The following is a 21,851-nucleotide window of genomic DNA, read 5'->3' as shown; positions in this document are numbered from 1 at the left end:
CTGCTGATCAGAGTTTACACAGAACATTGCAAATGAGAAGGCTTGAGATGTCGCTGAAGTTTTATTTCTTTATGACTCTCTATCTCTGAGCACCTGAGATACTGGCAGTCAGAATTGGATCTTTGTATATGCATGACTTCATGGTGCAAGTGATGTTACTGTATATGCAGTCATAAATTACACTGTGAAGAGTATCACTTTCTGTGTAGATTCATTCAAGTCTTTCTTGTTATTTCAGGAGAGAAGAAAGCAATAGGAGACTCAAAAATGTAAGTGCTATATATATATATAGTGTGTGTTGGGGGGACTTCTGTATTCATATACACTTGTTTATGCTGCTGATAGTTTCAATGCTTTGAGCTGAGGCTGTTTGGTAATCTGGGAAGCCTCTTCTGATGTACACAATAGCTGACAACTTGGACTCAGTAATGAGGTTGTTTGTTAGAGAACCCATTCTTTGAATTGGGCTTGGGGTTATTCTTTTAATTAAGCAATTAGGGTCAATTTGTGCCCTGCAGTGAAATCCACCAGTTTCATGCAGCTCTCCAACCTAATAAATAGTTATGCTGACTAATTCATATTACATTTCAGAGAGTTGGATATACCATTGATAGAGCTGAGCATCGCCAAGTGCTTGTTAATCACGCAATGAGGAATAACCTTCATCTGTACCCTTGCTTGTAATGTGGGTGATCTAGTAATTGAAACATTATATGGTTACAGTCAATACAATACTGGATAGATCTGTCCGCTAAATGTCTAAATATAATGTCAGTCTGAAACTGATTTTACTGGATTAAGAACTCAATGGCAGAGGTGCATGCAAAATCTTTCTTGCGCTAAAATGTGTGTCTTGCGCTAAAATGTGCGCTAAAATGTGACTTCTTTACACCGACCTTTGACATGTGACCTTTTTTCTGATTGGCCGCTTTTGTGAATTCAGGCCAACCCCATTGTCTCTTTGTCTTGTAACCCTGATGAAGGCTTTTCTGCCAAAACAGAAAGGCACTGAATTAGTGCCTTAATTGACATAACTTTGTAGTGATTCAGGGACCGCATTGTAGGGCCCAATGCTTGATTCTATGCTTGGGACAAAGAGAGATAAGCCCCTAACACTTGTTTACTCTTGGGTTAATAGCCTACAAATTAAGGAAACCTAAAACCATTTTTAGCTGTAACGGTTCAAATGGGCTTAAATAGCCTATAAATTGGTTGACTGTGTGTGTTCTCTTTGGTGAAGCTTTGATGAAAATTGTTAGTTAGTAAGCCCATAGCCTTGCACTGCACTGGTGTTGCAAAATATCTGAAAGTAGCCCTCATTAGCCCCCATAAGAGGTACTTTACAATGACACTCATGCTTAGACCCAACGAAAAATGTCTATGCGCTGATTGCTGTAGATTGTCCCGCTGTGTCCAAAGGGCCAGTTTGGCGTGGTTGGACTGGAGTCCTTCATGCTTCCTTGTCCACCTTTTTTTTATCTCAACAATCTTCAGAATTATACCAAACATTGATTACATTTTTGAAATGCAAAACAACTGCATTGTTTTGAAGTATTCCACAATAACCTAGGTTTAGAGGATGAAGATAGACTTAAGCTGTTGGCTGGCAATTTCTAATGATGTAGTCAATTTATGTGAAATTTAGGAAGAAACAGCCCCGTGAATTTATGAATATATCTGTAGAAATGTTTCCACATTGGGTTGCACTTATTTAGATAGTGTGATCAAACTTTCCTTAGGGTCTTGGCAAGCTCTGTGTATTTGAGAGTTCTGTTATTGAGCCTACGGTTACACTATTATTAAAGACAGGTGTTTATGCAGACATCAGACATGTCTAAGGAGATAGAACTATCAAAGGAGCAATATCCTCTAACACTTAAATGCACAAACATATGTCATGTGCAGCACAGGCGCTCCAGGTAGGCATTGCAGGTACTGGTTCTCTAGAATAATGGTGTAAATCCAACTTCATTGTATGTGTGTGTATATACAGTATGTGCAATAAGTTGGTTATTGTAAGTATAAAGAGTTCATCATCATCATGGTTGGCTAATACGAGGAAGCAAAATTGTTCTTCATGATTTGGTGGACATTTTAAGCTATTAATTTTATACAAACGCAAAGGAAAAAGGGAATGAATACCCCAAATAACTGTTGCGAGGTATCAGCATGGTTCATTCAATTCACTTTTAATCTGGGAGTGTATTCAATTTTGCCCATTCAATTGTGCCCATTCAATTTGTATATCTTAATATCTTTTCGTCTGTCTCTTTCTGAGGTTCTGATCACGATCTACTGGTTGGGTCGGAAGGCTCAGCTCGACCCGTTCTACAGCGGACCTCAGCTTAACTTCAAGGCCTTTGAAGGGCTGTTGGGGTTGGCCCTGTCCAAGGTAGGCTGCTCGTCCAGGCTCTGTACATGGTTGTGTTCCTGTTTTTTTTTTTTGGGGGGGGGGGGGGGGGGTTCTCACCTATATTAACCCTGCCTCCTCTATCTCCAGGCTCTAGATGATGGCAGTGGTGTGTGTGTGAAAGAAAGTGGATACAGAGAGTGCTGCTACCCAGAGAGAGAGGATTTGCGGCGCATGAGACAGGGCTACAGGAGAGGAGACTCTGTGGACAGCGTCGACTCTCTGGACTCCCGGGCCCTCCGCACCTGCAGTGAATGTAAATTTCCTTTATTTTCTCTAGAGATGCACCGATTGCAATTTTCTTGGCCGATTCCGATTTTTTTAAAAGTCTGACCCATCGATTCCGATTTTGGCCGATTCCGATTTTCTTTCTTTCTAAGAACTATAATTGACCGCATACAAATATTTTTGTAACTTTTCTTTAATGGAAAATTTAAATTCAATTGTAACTTTCATTTTCTCCAAAACTGCACCAGGTTACAGGACCTTCTCTCACTCTCACTCAAATAAATCTCAAAATAAAAAGTGCTCCAGGTTACTGGACAGAGATTTTTTGTACAAATAAAATCCACCTGAAAATGAATTGCAGTATATCCCACTATATCTAACATATAGATCTGTTGCACATGTTTTCTTTTGGGAAAGTAAAACATAACAACACACCTAATGTAATTTATTTACATCAAAAGGTTATCCATGGAGCCCAGCCCAATGTAATGGAGATTTAAAGAGTCATAGTTCCATCTTGTGGTGAAAAAAAAAAAAAGACTTTTTGTTTTGACTCCGCTGAGATCAGGACCAATATCATGCATGTGATAAACTGAAGCTTGAAAAGTAAAATCTATACAATTATATCATATCGCTGTTTATTTCCATGCATATGCGCGAGCTCTGTCCACCTGACAGCCGTCTGTTCTGTCAGTGGAGAGAGAGACACACAGAGTGTGGTGGTTTCGGCGCGTCGGCCGACGCTTCCCAGAGTTTCCAGGGGGCACGGTGCCGGCCAGGGCCGATAGTCGGGCGCCCGACGCCAATGTGTCACTGGGTGTCCAGCGAACGGGTTTTTCGGCACCGATGGGTACCAGGCCGACCGGGGCTTGGATCGGGAGGATCAATACGGGCCGTGGGCGCGGTGGAGAGGACAGCGGCGGATAGAGGAGACGGGACGCGCTGGAACGGAGATCAGTATGGATGTATGGACTATTATTCTGTATATTAACAGTTGTCTTAAATTTGACCGGCACAGAATCGGATATATGAGACTGATCTGCCGGTCACCGGCCATGGCCGATCAGCTGAAAACCGGCCGATTCCGGTCACTGCCAGATCGATCGGTGCATCTCTAATTTTCTCCATCCATTCTGCACAGTCTGTCATTTGAGCGTACAACATTCTTAAAGTTGTAATCTGCAAGATACATGTTTTTTAATTCAATTTTTTTTTATTTTGTCACCACAGCAATCATTGCTGTGGTGTGTTTGCACTGCACTTCCAAGAGATCACTTGTTTATCTAACAGTACTGTGTCTTTTCTTTGGATTTTCTGCTGATCAAGTTTGAATATCTGTCTTGTGTTTGTCTGTTCAGCTATGATGGCTATCGCTGCTCCTGCTAATCATCACTTTATTCCTAACAAAACACTGTTGCTGCTTCTGGTAACATAAAAAACATCACTTTCTATACGCCCACCTGTTCTAAACACACATTAGACTTACCTGCCACTGTGTTTTAGAGCAGTTCATCTAAAAGCTTTCATGACCTGGGTATAGGTTGAATCACTAGTATTGCATTGATCAGTAGAGTAGCAGTATCAGAGGAAAACAATGGAAATTTATATGAAAATGTCACAGATTATTACTTTAATTTTACCATTCTATATGCACTCCTATGATGTCTATTCAGCTTAACTTCACTTTATCTGCAGCGTTCTGAATGCCTCTAATCATCTTTATCTGAATATTCTGAATGCCTCTTATCATCTTTATCTGAATGTTTCATTTCCTCTGCAACCCTGTCATGCTTGTGGTTGGTACACGTAAGTGACAGATTCTGGCAACTTCCACACAGTGGTGATAAATTGTGTGTGTTGGGAGTGAGTGAGACACCGGGTGCAGTGCTCCCTAAAGGCTGGGCCGTGTGAAGACTCAGTAACCCAGTGAAGGTTCATCTCTGTTGTCTGATTTGGGCTTTTTACTTCCTTATTTTCTAACCATAATGCATTCCCTTTTCTTATGTCATTTTGCTTTTTCATTTGCTTTTATTGCTGTTTTCATTTCCCTAGTTGTTCTCCAACTTTGTATCTCTTCTTTTGCTCACTTCCCATATGTCTCCCTCCATATGTCTGTGCGATCTCCAGGTTGTGAGAGTGACGCAGAAGCGGAGCAGGGATTCAGGATGGAGGCCACCCAGCCCTCGACACAGCAAAACAAAGGCTACATCCCACCGATGCTCAGACGGAGAAAACAAGGACGGGATGAGATTGGAAGGGGCTGCCTCAGTCCGCTCACCAGGTACTGCTATCATGTTAACTACGGACACTTCACATGCTGCTACTAACTCACTTATCTTGTCTATAGCTGACTTGTCAGTGATTTGCAGGGCCGTCTGAAATCATTTTTCATTTTTCCACAAATTTAATTTCACATTTTACCATTTCCCCATTTTTCCGGTTTCCTTGCATTTGATTTGGATTTTTATACTTTTTACCATTAAGTGTGTAAATTAAAATATTTAAAAAATGTGCTTACCTTCTTTTTTTCACGTGGGATTTGAACGAATCTTAACATGTATGTCTTGAGTCCAAATTTTCAAAACGCTATGTGGAAATTCATGCGGGGATTCAGGTTCAGTATTCATTAGATATTAGTGACTTCTGACCTCAATATGATGGCATGGGTTATTCTCAGTTGAAACTCATTTTGGAGCAAACGTCACCATGGTAAAATCAGTTTGTGACCACTGTGCTTTCTTTCAGTCTGTTTTGAGTTTCTTAATTTCCTTGGCAGTTGATTTTCTCGCAACAAACCCTAGTGAATGCTCTAGCATTCACACACGCACCCATCACACATAATAGACAAGCACCACTCTTGGTCCTCATACGTGTCACCAAGGTTTTGAAAATATATTTCTGTTGATTTTCTGTGCCAATGTTCCTCCAAAATTCCATTGGAACTATCTTCCATTGGGACATTACAATGACAGAAAATGCACAGCCCTATATTTGTCATCTTTTTTTGACCACTTCTTTGGTAGTATGGAAGACAGCAGCTTGTTTCAAACCAATCTGTACCAACTGTGTGTTTATGTTGTCAGCTTGATGAAAAAATCACCTCTGGTCATCAAAATAGGGGCTAGAAAGTGGGGTTTTTTTAGTGGCACACTAGGCCTACTATGAGTAGCAGCCTGACTTTGGCGTGTTATTGATCTCTGCCGTTAATGATTTCCGACCTTTTGTTTACAAATAGTTGTTGCTTGATTGGTTCTGGTGTTGCTCAGTGAATATCAACTGGTCTCTCCCACTCCGAGTCGGCTTTCTCCTGCCAAGAACTGTCTCCAGTTAGTCTCTAGTCACCATAATGACAATGAATGCTGTGCCCCCAAGCAATGGGTTGTGATCTATACTTCACCCAGACGGGCCTTTGTCACTCCCAGGTCAGATAAGTGCTCACCTAACGACAGTAACACTGTTCAGCCATTGTTTGTCTGCAGATGACGACAGACAATATGTGATCTAGCAGGCCACTGTCTTGACGAATAGTTCCCTTCTGATCCTGCTAACAAGCACTTCAGCATGGAGCTGGTGTGTAAAAGGCTCTTCCTCTGTGGATATCAGTGCTGTGCCTCGCTCTACTAACTAATACTCCACCCTGTTTCCATACTGGGCTCTACAAATTGTCAAGCAGTGAATTTGCCCCTATGCTTTAATCGTCAATTACTATACTGCCTTTTGAATGATTTGGGCCAGACAAGCTTGTGCTACTAGAGGTAACGTGCATAGAGAATCGGTGATACTATCATATCCAAAAGTGATGCCTGTGTGGTAGTACGCCATCTGCGCTGAATAAACACACATGGGTATACCACTCTTTGCAGCAGCAATGCAGGTGCCCCCTTCTCACTTCCACCCCACCTCGCCCTGTCTCCCCCTGAGCACGCCACTGATGAAGAGCTTTTCCTGCGAGCTCTGTGTGAGGAAGACTCTGAAGATGATTACACTGAGGCGGACCCTGTCCTAGATGACTTGTATGCCCGGAGAGTGCAGCAGACCCTTCACCAGACATCCACCAACCCCAACTATGACCGCTTCTTGCCCCGATATTGGACGCCTGAGGAGGAGATTCGTGTCCGCAGGATCTACCTTGGCTCCCAGAGGAGACCCTGGTACCGTAAAATGCAAGGCTTAAGGTCTGTTGACTGTTAATATCAGTAGTTGACTCTGCTATGCAAGGCGGTGCTAAGAATGGCAGTATGAAAGCAGATCTACTTCACCTAATACAAGGCAAAGCTGAAACTGCAGTATAGTACTCACTCTGTATGCTTAATGTTTGTGTTTCTGCACAGTTGTATATGCATTGCTTGAGGACAGCGAGTATTCTTGGTAACTTTAGTTGTCCAAAGTAGCAAAATACAGATTCCAGTCTGTGAACCCAGCTGTGTAATGACTTATTTACTTTGATGCAACGTAACTAAAGCCCACACATTTATGCATTACTGCTGCTACCTCAGGATTTGTGCTGGAACTCACAAGTGTGGAACTACAATAATCTGCTATGTATAACATGATGGCATCTGGTTCCATGTCTTTTATTGGGTTGTATTCTTCGCTATGGCTTTAGATATTAGCTTACTGATCAGATTAACCGCCCCAGCAAGCTAGGATTAGAGAGACAACATAATCATTGAGTATACAAAAATTGCAACTCAATATCATAGCTTTGCATGAGTTGTTATAGTGCTCAGATTTCCTCTTTCTGTAATTGGACATCTCGTTTTTTATTTATTTCATTCACTTTTTCTTCCTTTCTTGTTTTCCTTTGACCGTAGCCATAAAGCTTTAGGTTCTTCTGAGGATGGGTTTGATTTTGACATCATTTCCTGGCTCGTCACATCTGCTGCTGCACGAAACATCTGTCCTACATCTCAAGAGCCTCAAAACCACCTCTGAGAATCCCTCTCTGACCCCGGACATGCACTCCATTCCCTGCTACCCAAACCTAACACACATATGCACACACTTGCACAGTACACACATACTGCCTATAAGCTCTTGGGCACCACGCTTAACACTGACTCCCTTCTCCCCACACCCTTCCTCCTCCCTTATCCACTGTTGGTGTAGCAAAGAGCACCAGTTCTTTTTTTTATTTGCAAGTCTATCGCATCTCATCAGCAAACTACATAACTTTGGTTAAGATATGCAAATGTTGCCTGTGTTTATGAAATGAGTTTTTATGAAATGATCAGGGAAGTGAAATTTGCCTTTGAATTTCTCTTTATTAAACTTTATCAGAAAGGGTTTTTTCCTAAGTACTGCATGTTGTATTATCTGGCATTTACTTAGGCACCTTTTTATAGAGTACTGATGATGTGATGGCAGTGTCTTGCTGAGTCATGAGTCATCGTTTTATATGATGGTCAAACAAATGAGTCATGCGGTGTGTCATATCTTGATGGCCATAACAGAATCACGCTATTTATAATGCCTCTTTTGGCACTAGTGTTTTGCGGTGTGAGTATGTTTTGTAATGCGAGTATGTGTTTTAATGTAGAAAACAAACTATGTAATAGTGGGTCAATAAAGTGACTAAAGTATTGTACAGTATGTGGCTTTTCTGCATTAAATGCATTCAGATTTTTTTTTCTTGCTAAAATCTTCCGAGTTTATTACATCCATTGTCTATAGTAGGTTTTATAGGGAAATTACAGTAGAGCTGTTTTATATAATGCCTGCTCCTCTAGATAATACAGTTTTAGTGTAGCCCCTTTTTTATGCCTGAGCTTCATTACTTATTACCATGCTGTAAGTTATTCTGGTCGAAACCAGTGCCTTATGTTTAGATGAATTACGGCCTTCATCAGTCCTCGTGTCTGTTTCTTTGGTTCTGTAGAGCATGTCAAATCCAGGTCAGACCTGGGAGACCACCTCAGGTTAACCCTGGCTGGATTTGGTAAGTCCTTGAGCAAAATCCAGGTTTTTATTTTTATATATTCCTCACAATTCTATCTTGACTTCCTTCTCATATACATTGGAGGAGAAGGAAAGAACTTCCTATCCTCATACAGCAATGAGAAGGAGTTGAGCATAGGTTGTACAAGGAATTAGAGAAATGTGTCTGAGACCGCTCTCTGACCATAATGGCTTTGTTTTGCTTCATCTTCATGTGCTTTTCTTATTGTGTTTAGCATATCTGCATCAAAATTAAGCTGTGTACACCCCTTGCCTGAGGATACTTGGTATACCTCATACTTTTAATGCTCTGGGCTGAGACTTGGCAGTTGCAATATGACAAACCACAGCATTGTTTATAATCAGTCATGTTTCCTTCCCTCAAATGATGTCAGAGTTCAGATGTACCATCTAGCTGCTAAATGCTGAATGTCGAGTCTGACATTCTCTGTTGCCCGCAGCAATATTACTTGTCATGGCTGTTGTGTTAGCCAAACGACAACACCCACTGCCATTTGTACTGCTTGGGCACGTCACCTGCTGCTGCTCTCACATGGTCAAGGATTCTGTTGCTGAGATGTAGAATGTGCTGTGTTGCAGCTATCATGCTGTGGCCTACGATACGTTCGGCAAGGCTGCCATGCATGTTGTGTTTGAAAGCTGACATGGAGCACATGCAGTGCAATGCAAAATGGTGTGTGTGTGTGCATGCTGCGTTGGGATGCTTCAGTTAATTCATCATGCTTTACTTGTTGTGCTACTGGATGCTCAGAAGGTTGACGCTCACATGGCATAGAAATGTGCACCATGTTTTAAAAACATTTTTTGCTCACTATATCCTCTGTTTATAACATTTGATCTCCTGCCTTTTGCCTATCTGAACCAGGAGCAAATCCTTGAGTGACATCCCAATGGTATACCCTGTGTATAAAGTTTATGAGAGGAATACCTTTGATGCGGGCCAGGACATCGGCAGGGCGAGGCAGGGGAGACAGGGACACTCACAGAAGAGCAGCACCAGTCCCAAGGACGGTGAAGCTAAGTGGCATGACGTAAGTCAAGACGACTTAAGTCATCAGAATATATGGTTTGCTTTCACAGAGTATACCTGTTGAAGCTAAATTTCTCAATGCCATTTTGAGCCTTGAAGTATTGACAATGATGTGACGATGCATTATATAATTGTATTTGTATACATTTGTGTCAGGATTTGACGAAGTGGAAGAATCGTCGCAGGAGCACCAACTCTGACCTCCGTAGGAAGTTGCAAGACCGTGAGCATGTCATTAATCAGATGACCAGTGGGACTGTGACTAACTTAGGGGAGAATGGAGCGCAGGGCGGGTTGTCAAAGAGGTAGGATCATACTCTGTGATCTAAGACCTAAACTGAACACTCACAAACCCTTTAGCTAGCAAGTGTTTAATTGAAGTACGTGGTAGGGCTGAAAGATATTGACAAAAAATCTAATTGCGATAATTTGACAGAATATTGCGGTTGCGATTTAAACTGCTATTCGTATCATTGCAAGTTTTTCTTGTCTTACATTTTTTAGAACTTTGAAAATTGTTTAAAGAAAAGTGATTTTATTAAAGTGTGCAGGGTTTACTGAGTTTGATTATGATAAAAGGTTTTCACGAGTATTGTACCTAGAGCACTAAAGCACTTTTTTTCAGAAATCTATTTCAAGCAATTAATTGCAGCCTCTCCAATTTGTAAATTGCATTAAGTTCATATTGCGATTTTCAGAATTTCAGCTCTAGTGTGTAGGTGTGCATGAAAGACTGCTGACCTAAGTTAATACCTGTTGATTGATGTGGTAAACTGAGGTAATGTGTAATGTGACACACCCTCCCCCTCCCATCTTTCTCTATGCCCCCTCCTTCCTCCATTACATCTGCTCCTGTTCCCTTACGTGCCAATTCCCCAGAGGCCAGCAGTCACCAAGCAGCCATAACCCTGCCCCCTCTTCTTCCTCCACCACTGCTGCATCAAAATCACCTAGCTCTGATCTCCGACCCCACACCCGAGCTCTCCTGGCCCGCAGCTACGCCACTGAGGCCCCCTTCAGCCCCACGGCTCCATACACTCAGGTAAGCTTACACAGTTCTGTTCTGCTTTGCTTTTTGACCACGCTGACCTTGATGAGTGTCTTTGGCAGTGTTTGCCTAAATTGCTATTAATGTGGTGAAAACGCCTATATGAATGAGAGCAGAAAAGCTATTCTTGGAAATACAGGTGCTGTGTACAAATGTTGTTTTATTCAAGCTGCTACAAGGCAGACTTTGTACCTTTTGAACTCTAACAGTGCTTACTCTAGCCAATGTCAATTAATTTATACTCAGGGATCCATCGGAGCTATGCCTGCCTCTGACCCCACCACCTTGGGAGAGGAGACCTACTCTGCCTCCTTGGCCTCAGATGGAGCAGGAGTCACCACACCTTCTCTGGACTGTCCTTTCAGCTCTCAGACCCAAGTCAAGGCCCAGGGCAGCCAAGCTTCTCTCCAGCCCATATCTGAATTGGGCAAACCTGGAAATGTTATTACACACCAAATCTCCTCTCCAGTCACAACTGCACTGCCAAGCGAAGCCGATGGTTCTGTAGCAGCTGTCATAAATGGCCCCATGTCGGCTATGGTTACTGATTTGACTCACAAGGAACTCTCATTCTGCATGGATCCTAAAGTTCCCACCGTTCACCCCGGTGCTGGTAACCAGCCAACAGTGTATGCTCTGAAAGACTCGTCCCACCAGAGCCATAAGTCCGAAGAAGAGGCCCAGCAGACATCTAGGCAACAAGCTGCGCAGCACGGCACAGACCAGCAGGCTCAAAGCTTCCAGAGGTACATGACCAGAACGGGGTCGTGGTCCGGCTCGGCCACCCTTCCCCGGGGTTACCGGAGGTCCGAGGGCTCGTCTCGTCTCTCTGCTGCCATCACAGCCAGACCCTTTGGGACCAAGCCATCCAGAGTGTCCTCGCTGCCCAGGCTGTGCAATGTGAGTTCGCACAACCACAGGTGCTGTACACCCAACATGCACGCACCTTCTGTTTACCTGAAATACACCAGTTGGGTGTCAACTTACTACTATATATCGTGGTAAAACCGTTATTGTGACCGTGACCACCACATTAACCAGCAACTTGTTGGGAGGCTGAATAACAAATGCAAAAAGTCACTATTTTACATAAATATTTTACATATGTTCTACAGTCTTTCATTAAAACGTGTTTAAAAAAGAGAAATGTCTTGCTATTGACATGATAAATTAGTTTTTAAGTTACTGAAGCATATTACAGTACTGATTTTAAGGTTTTGATATTATCGTACATCGAGATAATTTTGGCCAAGATTTTGGCCACTTTGAAATCTTTATCAGCACAGGCCTAATCTCAACACACTTAAATTCACTATGAAAAGCAATTAAATGAAAAGTGACCATGATATAATAATTTTCATCATAATATACACCTATTTAAAAACACGCAAAAAAATTACAAAATCATTATTATATCAAAATCCCATTACTTTTACTTCCTGGAAAATGGCATATTTTTAGTGGTTACTTCATGCCGTACCAGTAAGCATGCAGAAAAATTGTAACCAATAATACATGACAGATTTTTTAATAATCCTTCCCTCTCCGCTCTTCCCATCAAATACAACTGTCTCAAAACAATGTCCCAGGAGGTTATAGTGGTGGAGATGGGTGGCAGAATAGGGATAAGAAACTGTATGAGTCATTGCTTGAAAATAGAAATGAAAAGCTCTGAAAAAGTAGCCCAAAGATAACTCCAAAAATAAACAGATAGGAAATACCCTGAATGCAAAAAGTATGTTTATGAATGTTCCATTTAAGTGCAAAAATGAACAAAAGCTGAAAGCACTTGGGCTGCATGAGGAAGAACTTTGAGCTTGAAACTTGGTTCACAGGTGCATGTACTGTATACTGTAAGCCTTTTTTGTGTGCATCCCTTGCTCACTAATGCACTTTTGTTAATTTGTGCACTTAGATAGTACCTTGAAAGCAAACAATATGTTTAATGCATCACCTGTTTATTTTTTGAAAATGGATTCCCCAGTGTAGCAAAGTTCTTAAGTACAGGAGTTTTAAAGTGGAAGAAGTTGCCACCAGCTGATCTTGTTTGAGACACTTAAAGGTTTGGCCTTGCTGAAGTGTAGGACACAGGGAGGTGTGTAGGGACTTATAAGTCAGCCAAATAGGCTGAGGCTAGTTAATGTAATACCTTGGAATAGGACATAGTGGAGAGCATTTCCTGTGTGTGTGTGTGTGTGTGTGTGTGTGAACGATATGCAGGAGATCTTGTGTTACCTTTGTTTTCCCGGATCACCTTTCCTATTAATAATGGAAATGCTGCGGCACCATTGTGACTAGTGTCAACTCACTACAAGCTCCATAATTTTCACTCTCACCTACTTCTGTTGGCTATGCTAATTCAGTTCCAACGTTTAAGGCTTTATTTAGAAGGCATCAGAGCTTGGTTACATTTTAATGGTTCAGTGGAATGTACTTGTGTACCTGAATTTGTCTGCATCAAAGGTCTTCGTTCTTGCGTGTTATCCTTTTGAGCACACTTTGTTTTTGTTAATCTATAGGTCGATGACAACAATGGCCTTCTGTTGAATAGTGAGACAGACGGATCCCTGCAACCTGCCAGACCAACCCTCATCAGACAGGTTGCGACCTCCCAGATGAGGGGTCAACACCAGGCTTCAGTCAGACAGGACAGTGGTAACCAGGAAGCAAAGCAGAATGGTGAAGAACAGCGGGAGGAAGGGAAATGCGCTAGTTCTTTCAGCCTGACCTGCCAGACCAATGGCTATCACTATCAACCCCACACCCAAACCCAGCTTCTACCCCAACCCAACTCCAACCTACAATCCCAACACAGCAAAAGCCAGTCCGTGCCATCTAATCTAGTCATTGCCCCCCCAAAGGTATGTAGTTTGTTGTCATCCTCTCCAGTGGGTTTGATATTTGTACTTCATGTGTATAGGTCTATGTATCCTTAACATTTTAATGTGTGCACATTTATCCTTTGGTATACTTCTGTAGCATTCCACCACAGTCTCTGGTTTCCACCAGGAAGCACGAGACATTGGATCACATGGTATCACCTTTACCTGTGGTGTGTGTGTGTGTGTGTTTGTGTGTGTGTGTGTGTACGTGTATTTCTCAGGTGCAACACAGTGACATGAGAGTGAGTCTTAGTCTTAAACCTAACAGTAGACCAGACTTTGGCTTCCAGACTCATTGGGACTCCACTGGAGCAAGAGTCAAATCCATTCAATTAGGTAAGACTTTACTATATTTATTTCTAGCTTGCTGAAATGTTGACACATTTGCATTACATTTTTGGTTTATTGACATAGTATAGCACAGTTTAGATTTCTTTTGTCAGGTCTTTGCTTGAAACCTTGCACCCTGACAAAGGGTCTTGTTAGTGATAGGGATGGTAGCGTTAGTTGCCCTCATATAAATATAAATATACTTTATTGTCCTCCAAGAGGGGATTTGTTCTAATGGCCTGTATTTGGAACAGTTAAGTTTCAAGTTTTTATTGTCACATCACATTTACAGTGAGTATAAAAGCGAGTGAAATTCTTGTGTGCAGACTCCTGTACACTGCAGTATAAGTAATAGAAATAATATAGAATAGAAAAATATGAAATAGTAAATTAATTAAGTTAAAGAACAGTAATGCAAGACATTGACAGTTCACGGCATATAGACATATTGGCACCAGAGATGTACAAAAACAAAAGTAGTCCAGGATGTTACTGAAGCAGTTTGTTGAGAGCTGTGATGGCAGAAAGGTCCTGCCGAAACAAGTTTTTCTTGTGTTTTTTTAAGATCAAGCCTCTGTATCTGCAGCTGTATGTGTGAACGGCGTGAAACATGTTGAAAGCTTTCACTACTTTCCTTATACACTCACAGAATATCATAGGCCTGTTTCTGCAAATAAAGGAAGGAAGATGTCAAAGTGTCTTGAGAACAGATTATAATATAGACCTACATGAACAGGGAAATGCTCATTGTGAAATTCTCAATAAAATGTGCTTACAGCATATATATATAAATAAAGCAAATCATTTGGCCAGTGGTGTAAAGACAATCATGAATATTTCAAGAGAGATGTGAGAGGTGTGACCTACTCACACTGCCAGGCAGTTTTGACTTACTGACCTAGTTCTCTACTTGTGACCAGCAACCTAGTCTTCAACTCTGTATCTTAGTCCTCAATCGGTATCAAACAACCCATTCCAGGTTGGGACATTTTTATCTTTTGCTGTCCTTACCCTTAACTCTTTCTTCCTTGTCTTGGCGCCTGTCTCTCCGTTCTCAGGCAGTCCAGCGGAGCTTTGCCAGCTGTGTGTGGATGATGAGATTGTGGCTGTTGATGGAATTGCAGTGACACACATGAGCTACGACCAGTGGAAGAATACCATGACATCCGCACTGCAAAATGGAAGCCTTACCATGGACATTCGACGCTACGGCAACAAGGGTAAGACAATGAGCCAGGTCCATTAATGAGAGCTGTTTGTCTGAAGTTATGCACTCTTTGTCGGTGATTCATTTAGTCACAAATGGTAAACACCTGTAGCAACAGAGGTGTCAGTTTGCTATGTGGCCTTATTTCTGATGGCTGGTTGTTGCCACTAGACTGGAGCACCAGTGGTGGGAGTCATCACAACCTGCCATGTCAGAGCAGGAAGACCCTGAATCTGACTGCTGCAGCACCCATGCTGATAGGTTGTCCTGATCACCATGCCAACAATGCTGCCTCTGCAGAAATCACAGCCATGATGCCGTCCAAATTCAATGGGCAGGCAGTCAATGTGAGCAACAAGATGTTTTACTCAATTTCATTCATAATAGATGTAATTAAAAGCCCTGATTCATCAAGTTAAGAAGTGCTGCTGATCAGATGAAACTTTGTGTTCTTTCACATTCCCAGGGTCTGGACTGTAAAGGCATGAATGGAGATTTTGCTGACAACTCCAGGATTTCCAGGAGTAAAGGTAATAGCAGGCACAACTCTGATACAGCATTACTGTAGATTAAAACACAGCTCAAACATCTCTTAAAAGTGTAACAACTCTTTTTCTGCAGTATACCCTACTTCTCTCGATGCTCACCTTACAGTTCTTTCCTCTTTATGTAGATTATAAACATTTTATCAAGAAAAATCAGAAAAGGAGAGCAGAGTTTTTTAAACAGAAAGGTAAACTCCAGGTTGAACTTCGGCTCCTTGCAGAAGTGGTGGCTTTCGGTGGCTGGTGCTTGGCTTGGTGGTAATTGTAAAGCTCAAAAGGGAATAGTGGAAGGGCATCAGTATGGAAGATGCAAAAGTGATAAGTTGCTAGTGAAAAAGAGCGGAGATAAAAAGTACTGCGGTTATCATGACACCAAAATGTTGACTTTGGCACCAATAACATCAGTCATCATCAACATGCACCATCAACATCAATGCAGCCTAAATATAACACAAAGTAACACTTAAAATTGTTATAAAGGCAATAATTCTACAAATAAACTTTGTTTTAGATTTTTCTCCATCAAAAAGCCATTGATTGGTATTTTTTGTTGCTTGTTTGGTATTGATTGGTAGTTTTTGTTGTTTGTTCTTCTTTGTGCAACACTGTGTGCACAGCTGTACCCAACAGCCATAAATCTATATGCTAATGATAGCTGTAATGTAATGCACTGTGCAACAGATGCTCCCAGTCATATAGGATGGTTTGTGTGTTAATGGATATTAATTTTGGATTAGTAATTGTTCATGATTATTGAGTTCTGTATGTTCTAAAACATTTGTCTTCAGGATCTGCAGGGTTCAGCTCATGGGTCTACCTGTGTGGTAAATGTTTACATTGTGTGTGCATGCATACACACTCAAGTGGTGTTGTGTTGTACTTTTGAGCAACATGCTACATTCTCAAGTCTAGAGCTGCTGCTTGTTTTGGGGCATCATCATCAGCAACTGAACAAAGCAGACTTGTGTTTTTAGAACAGCATGTGAATGCCTTTTCTTTCCCTAATAAGGCATGCTCAGCTCGTACAAGCTCGCTCTCCACACAACAGTGTTTGCTGTGCAGTGTCCTTTGCTGTGCGCTGGGGATACATTAGCGGATTACCAGGCCGATTTACACAGACTTGCCCCTCCTGACAATCGGAGGGGAAACCTGATCAAAGTCTTGGTCAGGACCGATGGTCAAAGATCATCTGGTAGTGTTGAGAGACTCACAAATTCAATCTTAGCCACCCGGTCGACTCACAGACTGATGTGAGCGACCCGCAATAAAAGGAAACATGTTTGATATTTTTGACCCGAGTGCCAATGCCAATGACAGATGAAATTTACAGTGAGGTGGAAGTGTTACATTACTAGGTTACTATAAATATTATTATAAACATTCATGTTTATAATGCATACATATTTAAGGTCCTTGAAAATTTTCTTCAGTGCATTTTAATGCATGTTTGATTGTGAGTTCCTGTGAGATTAGCAAGTGATAAATTCTGATGTAAGTGACAGCTTGGCAGGATAAGCCAAGTGAAATCATTAAGTGTGTAATATCCCTTAATAACCCTTAAATAATCACATAGTATGAGCATATTTATGACTGAGAGACACAAAAAAAATATTCTAAGTCTTCTAGTGTGTCCCCAGCCTTAGTGTGGTATAAAATCTGTGAGATTATAGACCACTTGATAATCGTTAGGAACTACAGTGTTCTCTTCACTGACATTTTTTGTTTTTTTTCATCCAGGAGGTTCAGAATCTGCAATATCTGATGTAAGTAACGCTGAACACTACCAGTGGATCAGAGGGTGTTTGTGTACATGTTCATGTGCAAGTGTAGTTGCATGTGTGTGTGGTAAAAGTGATAGCGTATTGCATTGTGATCATGTTTGAGCCTATGCTTGTGCATCACCAGCTCCAGGTGCCATCCCTCAGCCCCTCCTCATCCAGCTGGTCTTGGGACCATGAAGAGGAGCGCAGGCGCCAGGAGAAGTGGCAGGAGGAACAGGAGCGCCTCCTACAGGTCAAGACATTTCCCAGCACTAGAGATGCACCGATTGCAATTTTCTTGGCCGATTCCGATTTTTTAAAAGTCTGACCTGCCGATTCCGATTTTGGCCGATTCCGATTTTCTTTCTAAGAACTATAATTGACAGCATACACAAACATTTTTGTAACTTTTCTCTAATGGAAAATTAAAATTCAATTGTATGTTCATAATAAAAAAATTACTATTAATAACTTACATTTTCTCCAAAACTGCACCAGGTTACAGGACCTTCTCTCATTCTCACTCAAACAAATCTCAAAATAAAGTGCTCCAGGTTACTGGACAGAGCTTTTTTGTACAAATAAAATCCAAATGAAAATGAATTGCAGTATATCCCACTTTATACTTTCCCGAAAGGAAACTGGTGCAACAGATCTATATAACAACACACCTAATGTCATTTATTTACATCAAAAGGTTATCCATGGAGCCCAGCCCAATTTAATGGAGATTTAAAGAGTCATAGTACCATCTTGTGGTGAAAAAAAATTACTTTTTGTTTTGACTCCGCTGAGATCGGGAGGTAACTCGTTTCTCCCACACAGTAAGCAGGCTGACCAATATCATGCATGTGATAAACTGAAGCTTGAAAAGTAAAATCGCCGTTTATTTCCATGCATATGCGCGGACTCAGTCCACCTGTCGGCGGAGAGAGAGGTACACAGAGTATGGTGGTTTCGGCGCATCGGCCGATGCTCCCGGGTGCATGGTGCTGGCCAGGGCCGATAGCTGGGCGCCGATTTGTTCCCAGTGATCCGTCCGAGATTTCGGCGGGGGTCCCGACGCTAATTTGTCCCCGGGTACCCGGCGAACGGGTTTTTCGGCAGGATCGGGAGGATCAGTGCGGCCCGTGAGTGTGGTGGAAAGGACAGAGGAGAGAGGAGACGGGACGGGTTGGAACAGAGATCAGTATGGATGTATGGACTATTACAGCGGAGTTTTTGCCGTTGTCTTAAATTTGACCGGCACTGAATCGGATATATGAGACTGATCTGCCGGTCACCAGTCATGGCCGATCAGCTGAAAACCGGCCGATTGATCGGTGCATCTCTACCCAGCACAGGACAGCACTAGGAAGGAAAATACTCTGTTTCCTGGAGAGGGCAGTGTCACAATCTTGTCTTGTGTTGTGAATTTAAACTTTCAAGTTCATGCGGGGTAATAGAAAATAGCACACCTAAGAAAACTATGGATTTGAATGCAGGTGGTAATGATAACCCATGGCTTATTTCTTCAGTTGTGATCACCTTATTGCAGGAGATCAGACTAGTTTGAACTGTGTGTGTGTGTGTGTGTTTTTTCAGGAGCAATACCAGCGGGATCAGGAGAGGCTGGAGGCAGAGTGGCGGAGGGCACAACAAGATGCAATGGGGGAGGAGCACAGAAAGCCAGAGGTAAGGTTGTGTGGTTTGTGCAGTCTAATCCAAGCTGCAGCCACAGTTTTAATCATAGCTTATTCTATCCAAGGCACCATACTTTATGAATATCATATTTATTTCCCTGTATAAGGTCACAATGGAGAACATAACAATACCTCCACAGTACATATGCATTAAGCTTGGGTCCAGTGTCTGAGAAAATCTTGTCCCAGGAACCTGCTATTATTTGTTTTTAACACAATTGAATAACTTTCTTTACTGTATAGTAAATTGAGAAGTTTGCTATATCTTAGATGACATTGAAATTAAAGAAAGGTGACCCCAGGATTTTTAACGGACATAAACACATATACCTATATTCCATAACAGCCTGGCAACAATCCCGCTATAAACAATGGTATTATGTCAGAGTCCGGCTAATTCAAAAAAAGGGCCGCATATTGCTTGCACAGTAAGCTAGGTAACTTAGCTGGAGTAACCTAGCAAGGAGACCAAGGAGCTCTACAGTGTTTCTATAGAAGATGTAATCATTTAATCTATTTGAAGCTGACCACCTATGAGATAACCAATGGTGTTGTGAGACCTGCCAGTACCCAGCTCCCTGTGAATGGAATGACAAACAAAAGCAGAGAAGATGAGCGGAGCACCCACAGAGAAGAGCTGAAACAGGCAGGGTCAGCAGCGCAGAGGAGTGAGCAAGGAGTGCAGAATGACAAGATTACAAAACAAGACTGGTAAATAAACCTTTACTCCACTTTGTTTTGATGTCACTAACATAGTACAAGTGCTTCTGTCGTTGTTGAGCACAACCATGATTCATGCAGTACACACAACCACGCTTAATATTGCGTGTATGATTTGGGAAACTTCTCAACCAATTTTGTGACATTCCTTGCCCTCGTTTTTTTTTTTCAAACTTGGCATGGTGTGGTTGGTCTTTCCTACACTGCTGTTGCTGATTCTGCTGCTTTTGCTGCTCCTTTTGCTGTGTCTTATTGCTGCTAATGCTGTGCCTCAGGGCTGAAGGCTCCTGTGGCTTTGCCCAACTGTCTCCTGCACACAGGTCAGTACAAGCTTAGCTCAGTTTCCTCTTCTTTTCAAACACTTGGTATGACTTGGGCCTAGTTAGTTCTTTATATCGAGCTTTGGGTATAGAGTTCCCAGCACATCAGTTTGGTTAGTTCTTCGACAGTGTGTGCAAAACTAGAGAGTATATTCAAACGTGATTTTTATGACACCCGGTCAAATTTGACGGCTGTTTTTTTTTTTATGCCCAGTGGTCTGCACAAGGGGGCATTAACTAAAAAGCTTTTATAATGCCTTGACCTCTTGTGATGGCCATACCCCACCCTGAGACAGGGTTAGGGTTAGGTATGACAATGAGACTGATCTGGTGCAGACCTCAAAGTTTCCACAAAAAATGCTGATCACAGATGTCAGGCTTATATTACAAAGCTTAAATTCGCAGTCTGTAGGAAACTGCCCCGTTCTGCACTACACTGATGGAAATTACACCCTGTAGCGGCTATCGTAAAAGGTTCATTAGCCGCTGAGAGGCTAAGTAGGGGAGGCTATATGTCTGACTCGTTGGCTCCAATCAAACACGTCGACTCCGCGGCTGAGTTTTGAATGTTTATTTTGTGCAGTCCGTAGCATCAAACAATGCGGTATGCATACTTGAAACAATGCCGGTTGTGTAGAAACAAAGCGTTAAATGTACGGTCAACAGAAAATAAGGACTCCCCACTCACCCCCTCTCTGCCTAACCAGACTGACTGACTAACAAACAGGTGATATCTCTTCCGCTACCAACACACGACCCCCCACGTCATGCCCCAAATTACCATAATTGACGGTGAAGCAGTGTAAGCACAACACAAACACATACATGGCTCCTACACATCCTATAGGTCTTATCTTACTTGTGTCACTCATCTCATAGCTGACCAGTCCTGATTGTGTTATAGTTACTTGTAAATATGCTCTTCTGATGCAGTAAATAGCCCCTGGCTCAGAATTTTTTTCTTGTAGAATAATGTGGACTGTCCTTGACTGTGTCTCTCGCAGGGCAAAGTCCAAGTCTACTCCAGCACTAGCTGGCCTCCACAAACAGACAAGAGGTTAGTCCATACCATACCATGCTGTTCTTCTCTGTTTTGGTGTTGTGCTCGGCTGACCCCATCGTTTGATTGGTCCAGGTGATCAGAGGAAAAGAAAAGGGCTGTGTGTGTCTAAGGTAGAGCGAGAAAGGCAGCAGATTTTGGAGGAGATGAAGAAGAGAACTCAGCTTCTGACTGACAACAGTTGGATACGCCAGCGCAGCGCCAGCATGTACAAGGAACCAGTCTATATTGGAGTTCCCCTGAAGAGGTGGGTCCTTCTTTGTACCTGGTCCAAACAGAAATCTAAGTTGGACAGCCTTATATCTTGGCCAGCTGTTTGTTTCACCATCTTTGCTTATGACCTAATTATCATTCTCTTGAAAGGAACTGCTACCACTGTTCTCTGAACTGTGGCCTCTCCTCTTCAGGTGTGAGTCTCTGGACAACCTCCAATCTCCTTTGTGTCAGTCCCCAGGCTTGACCACTGCAGCTAGTTATGCTCGTCCACAGTCAGCTGCTGCTGGTTACTCTCTCCCAAGTAGGAGCTCCTCCCCCCGCTACAGCATGGGGGCAGGGTTGTCCCAGACACAAGCATCTTGGTCCATGGACTCCTCCAGTCATTTCATCCCTGGAGATGAGTCAACTGGCCAATCCCTGCCTGGGTCTCAGCAACTTGGCAGGTACTGTATGTT

General features: G+C 42.3%; 1 protein-coding gene across 2 annotated transcripts in view; it reads left to right on the top strand.

Moving 5' to 3' along the window:
• lmo7b (LIM domain 7b) overlaps window positions 1-21,851 on the top strand; it is a 33,726-nt gene that overhangs the window by 9,207 nt on the left and 2,668 nt on the right. The window contains exons 6-26 of one of the 2 annotated variants that reach the window (XM_071526746.1): window positions 239-269; window positions 2,279-2,392; window positions 2,501-2,666; window positions 4,766-4,919; window positions 8,517-8,576; window positions 9,462-9,627; window positions 9,783-9,931; window positions 10,506-10,668; window positions 10,921-11,574; window positions 13,194-13,535; window positions 13,778-13,892; window positions 14,945-15,106; window positions 15,265-15,440; window positions 15,560-15,623; window positions 17,376-17,401; window positions 17,544-17,651; window positions 18,983-19,072; window positions 19,604-19,791; window positions 21,125-21,177; window positions 21,256-21,427; window positions 21,588-21,839. In XM_071526746.1, coding sequence (XP_071382847.1) covers window positions 239-269; window positions 2,279-2,392; window positions 2,501-2,666; window positions 4,766-4,919; window positions 8,517-8,576; window positions 9,462-9,627; window positions 9,783-9,931; window positions 10,506-10,668; window positions 10,921-11,574; window positions 13,194-13,535; window positions 13,778-13,892; window positions 14,945-15,106; window positions 15,265-15,440; window positions 15,560-15,623; window positions 17,376-17,401; window positions 17,544-17,651; window positions 18,983-19,072; window positions 19,604-19,791; window positions 21,125-21,177; window positions 21,256-21,427; window positions 21,588-21,839 — 3,405 coding nt within the window. The remainder of the gene's footprint in view (window positions 1-238; window positions 270-2,278; window positions 2,393-2,500; window positions 2,667-4,765; window positions 4,920-8,516; window positions 8,577-9,461; window positions 9,628-9,782; window positions 9,932-10,505; window positions 10,669-10,920; window positions 11,575-13,193; window positions 13,536-13,777; window positions 13,893-14,944; window positions 15,107-15,264; window positions 15,441-15,559; window positions 15,624-17,375; window positions 17,402-17,543; window positions 17,652-18,982; window positions 19,073-19,603; window positions 19,792-21,124; window positions 21,178-21,255; window positions 21,428-21,587; window positions 21,840-21,851) is intronic. The other variant, XM_071526747.1, reaches the window with a different exon arrangement.

This window comes from Centroberyx affinis, unplaced genomic scaffold (assembly GCF_046629955.1).
Source record: "Centroberyx affinis isolate AG114_WGS23_722 - 3 ecotype Tasmania unplaced genomic scaffold, CSIRO-AGI_Caff_v1 ptg001450l_1, whole genome shotgun sequence".
Taxonomy (NCBI): domain Eukaryota; kingdom Metazoa; phylum Chordata; class Actinopteri; order Beryciformes; family Berycidae; genus Centroberyx; species Centroberyx affinis.
The sequence above is the reverse complement of the archived record's forward strand: the minus strand, read 5'-3'. Positions and strand labels throughout refer to the sequence as shown.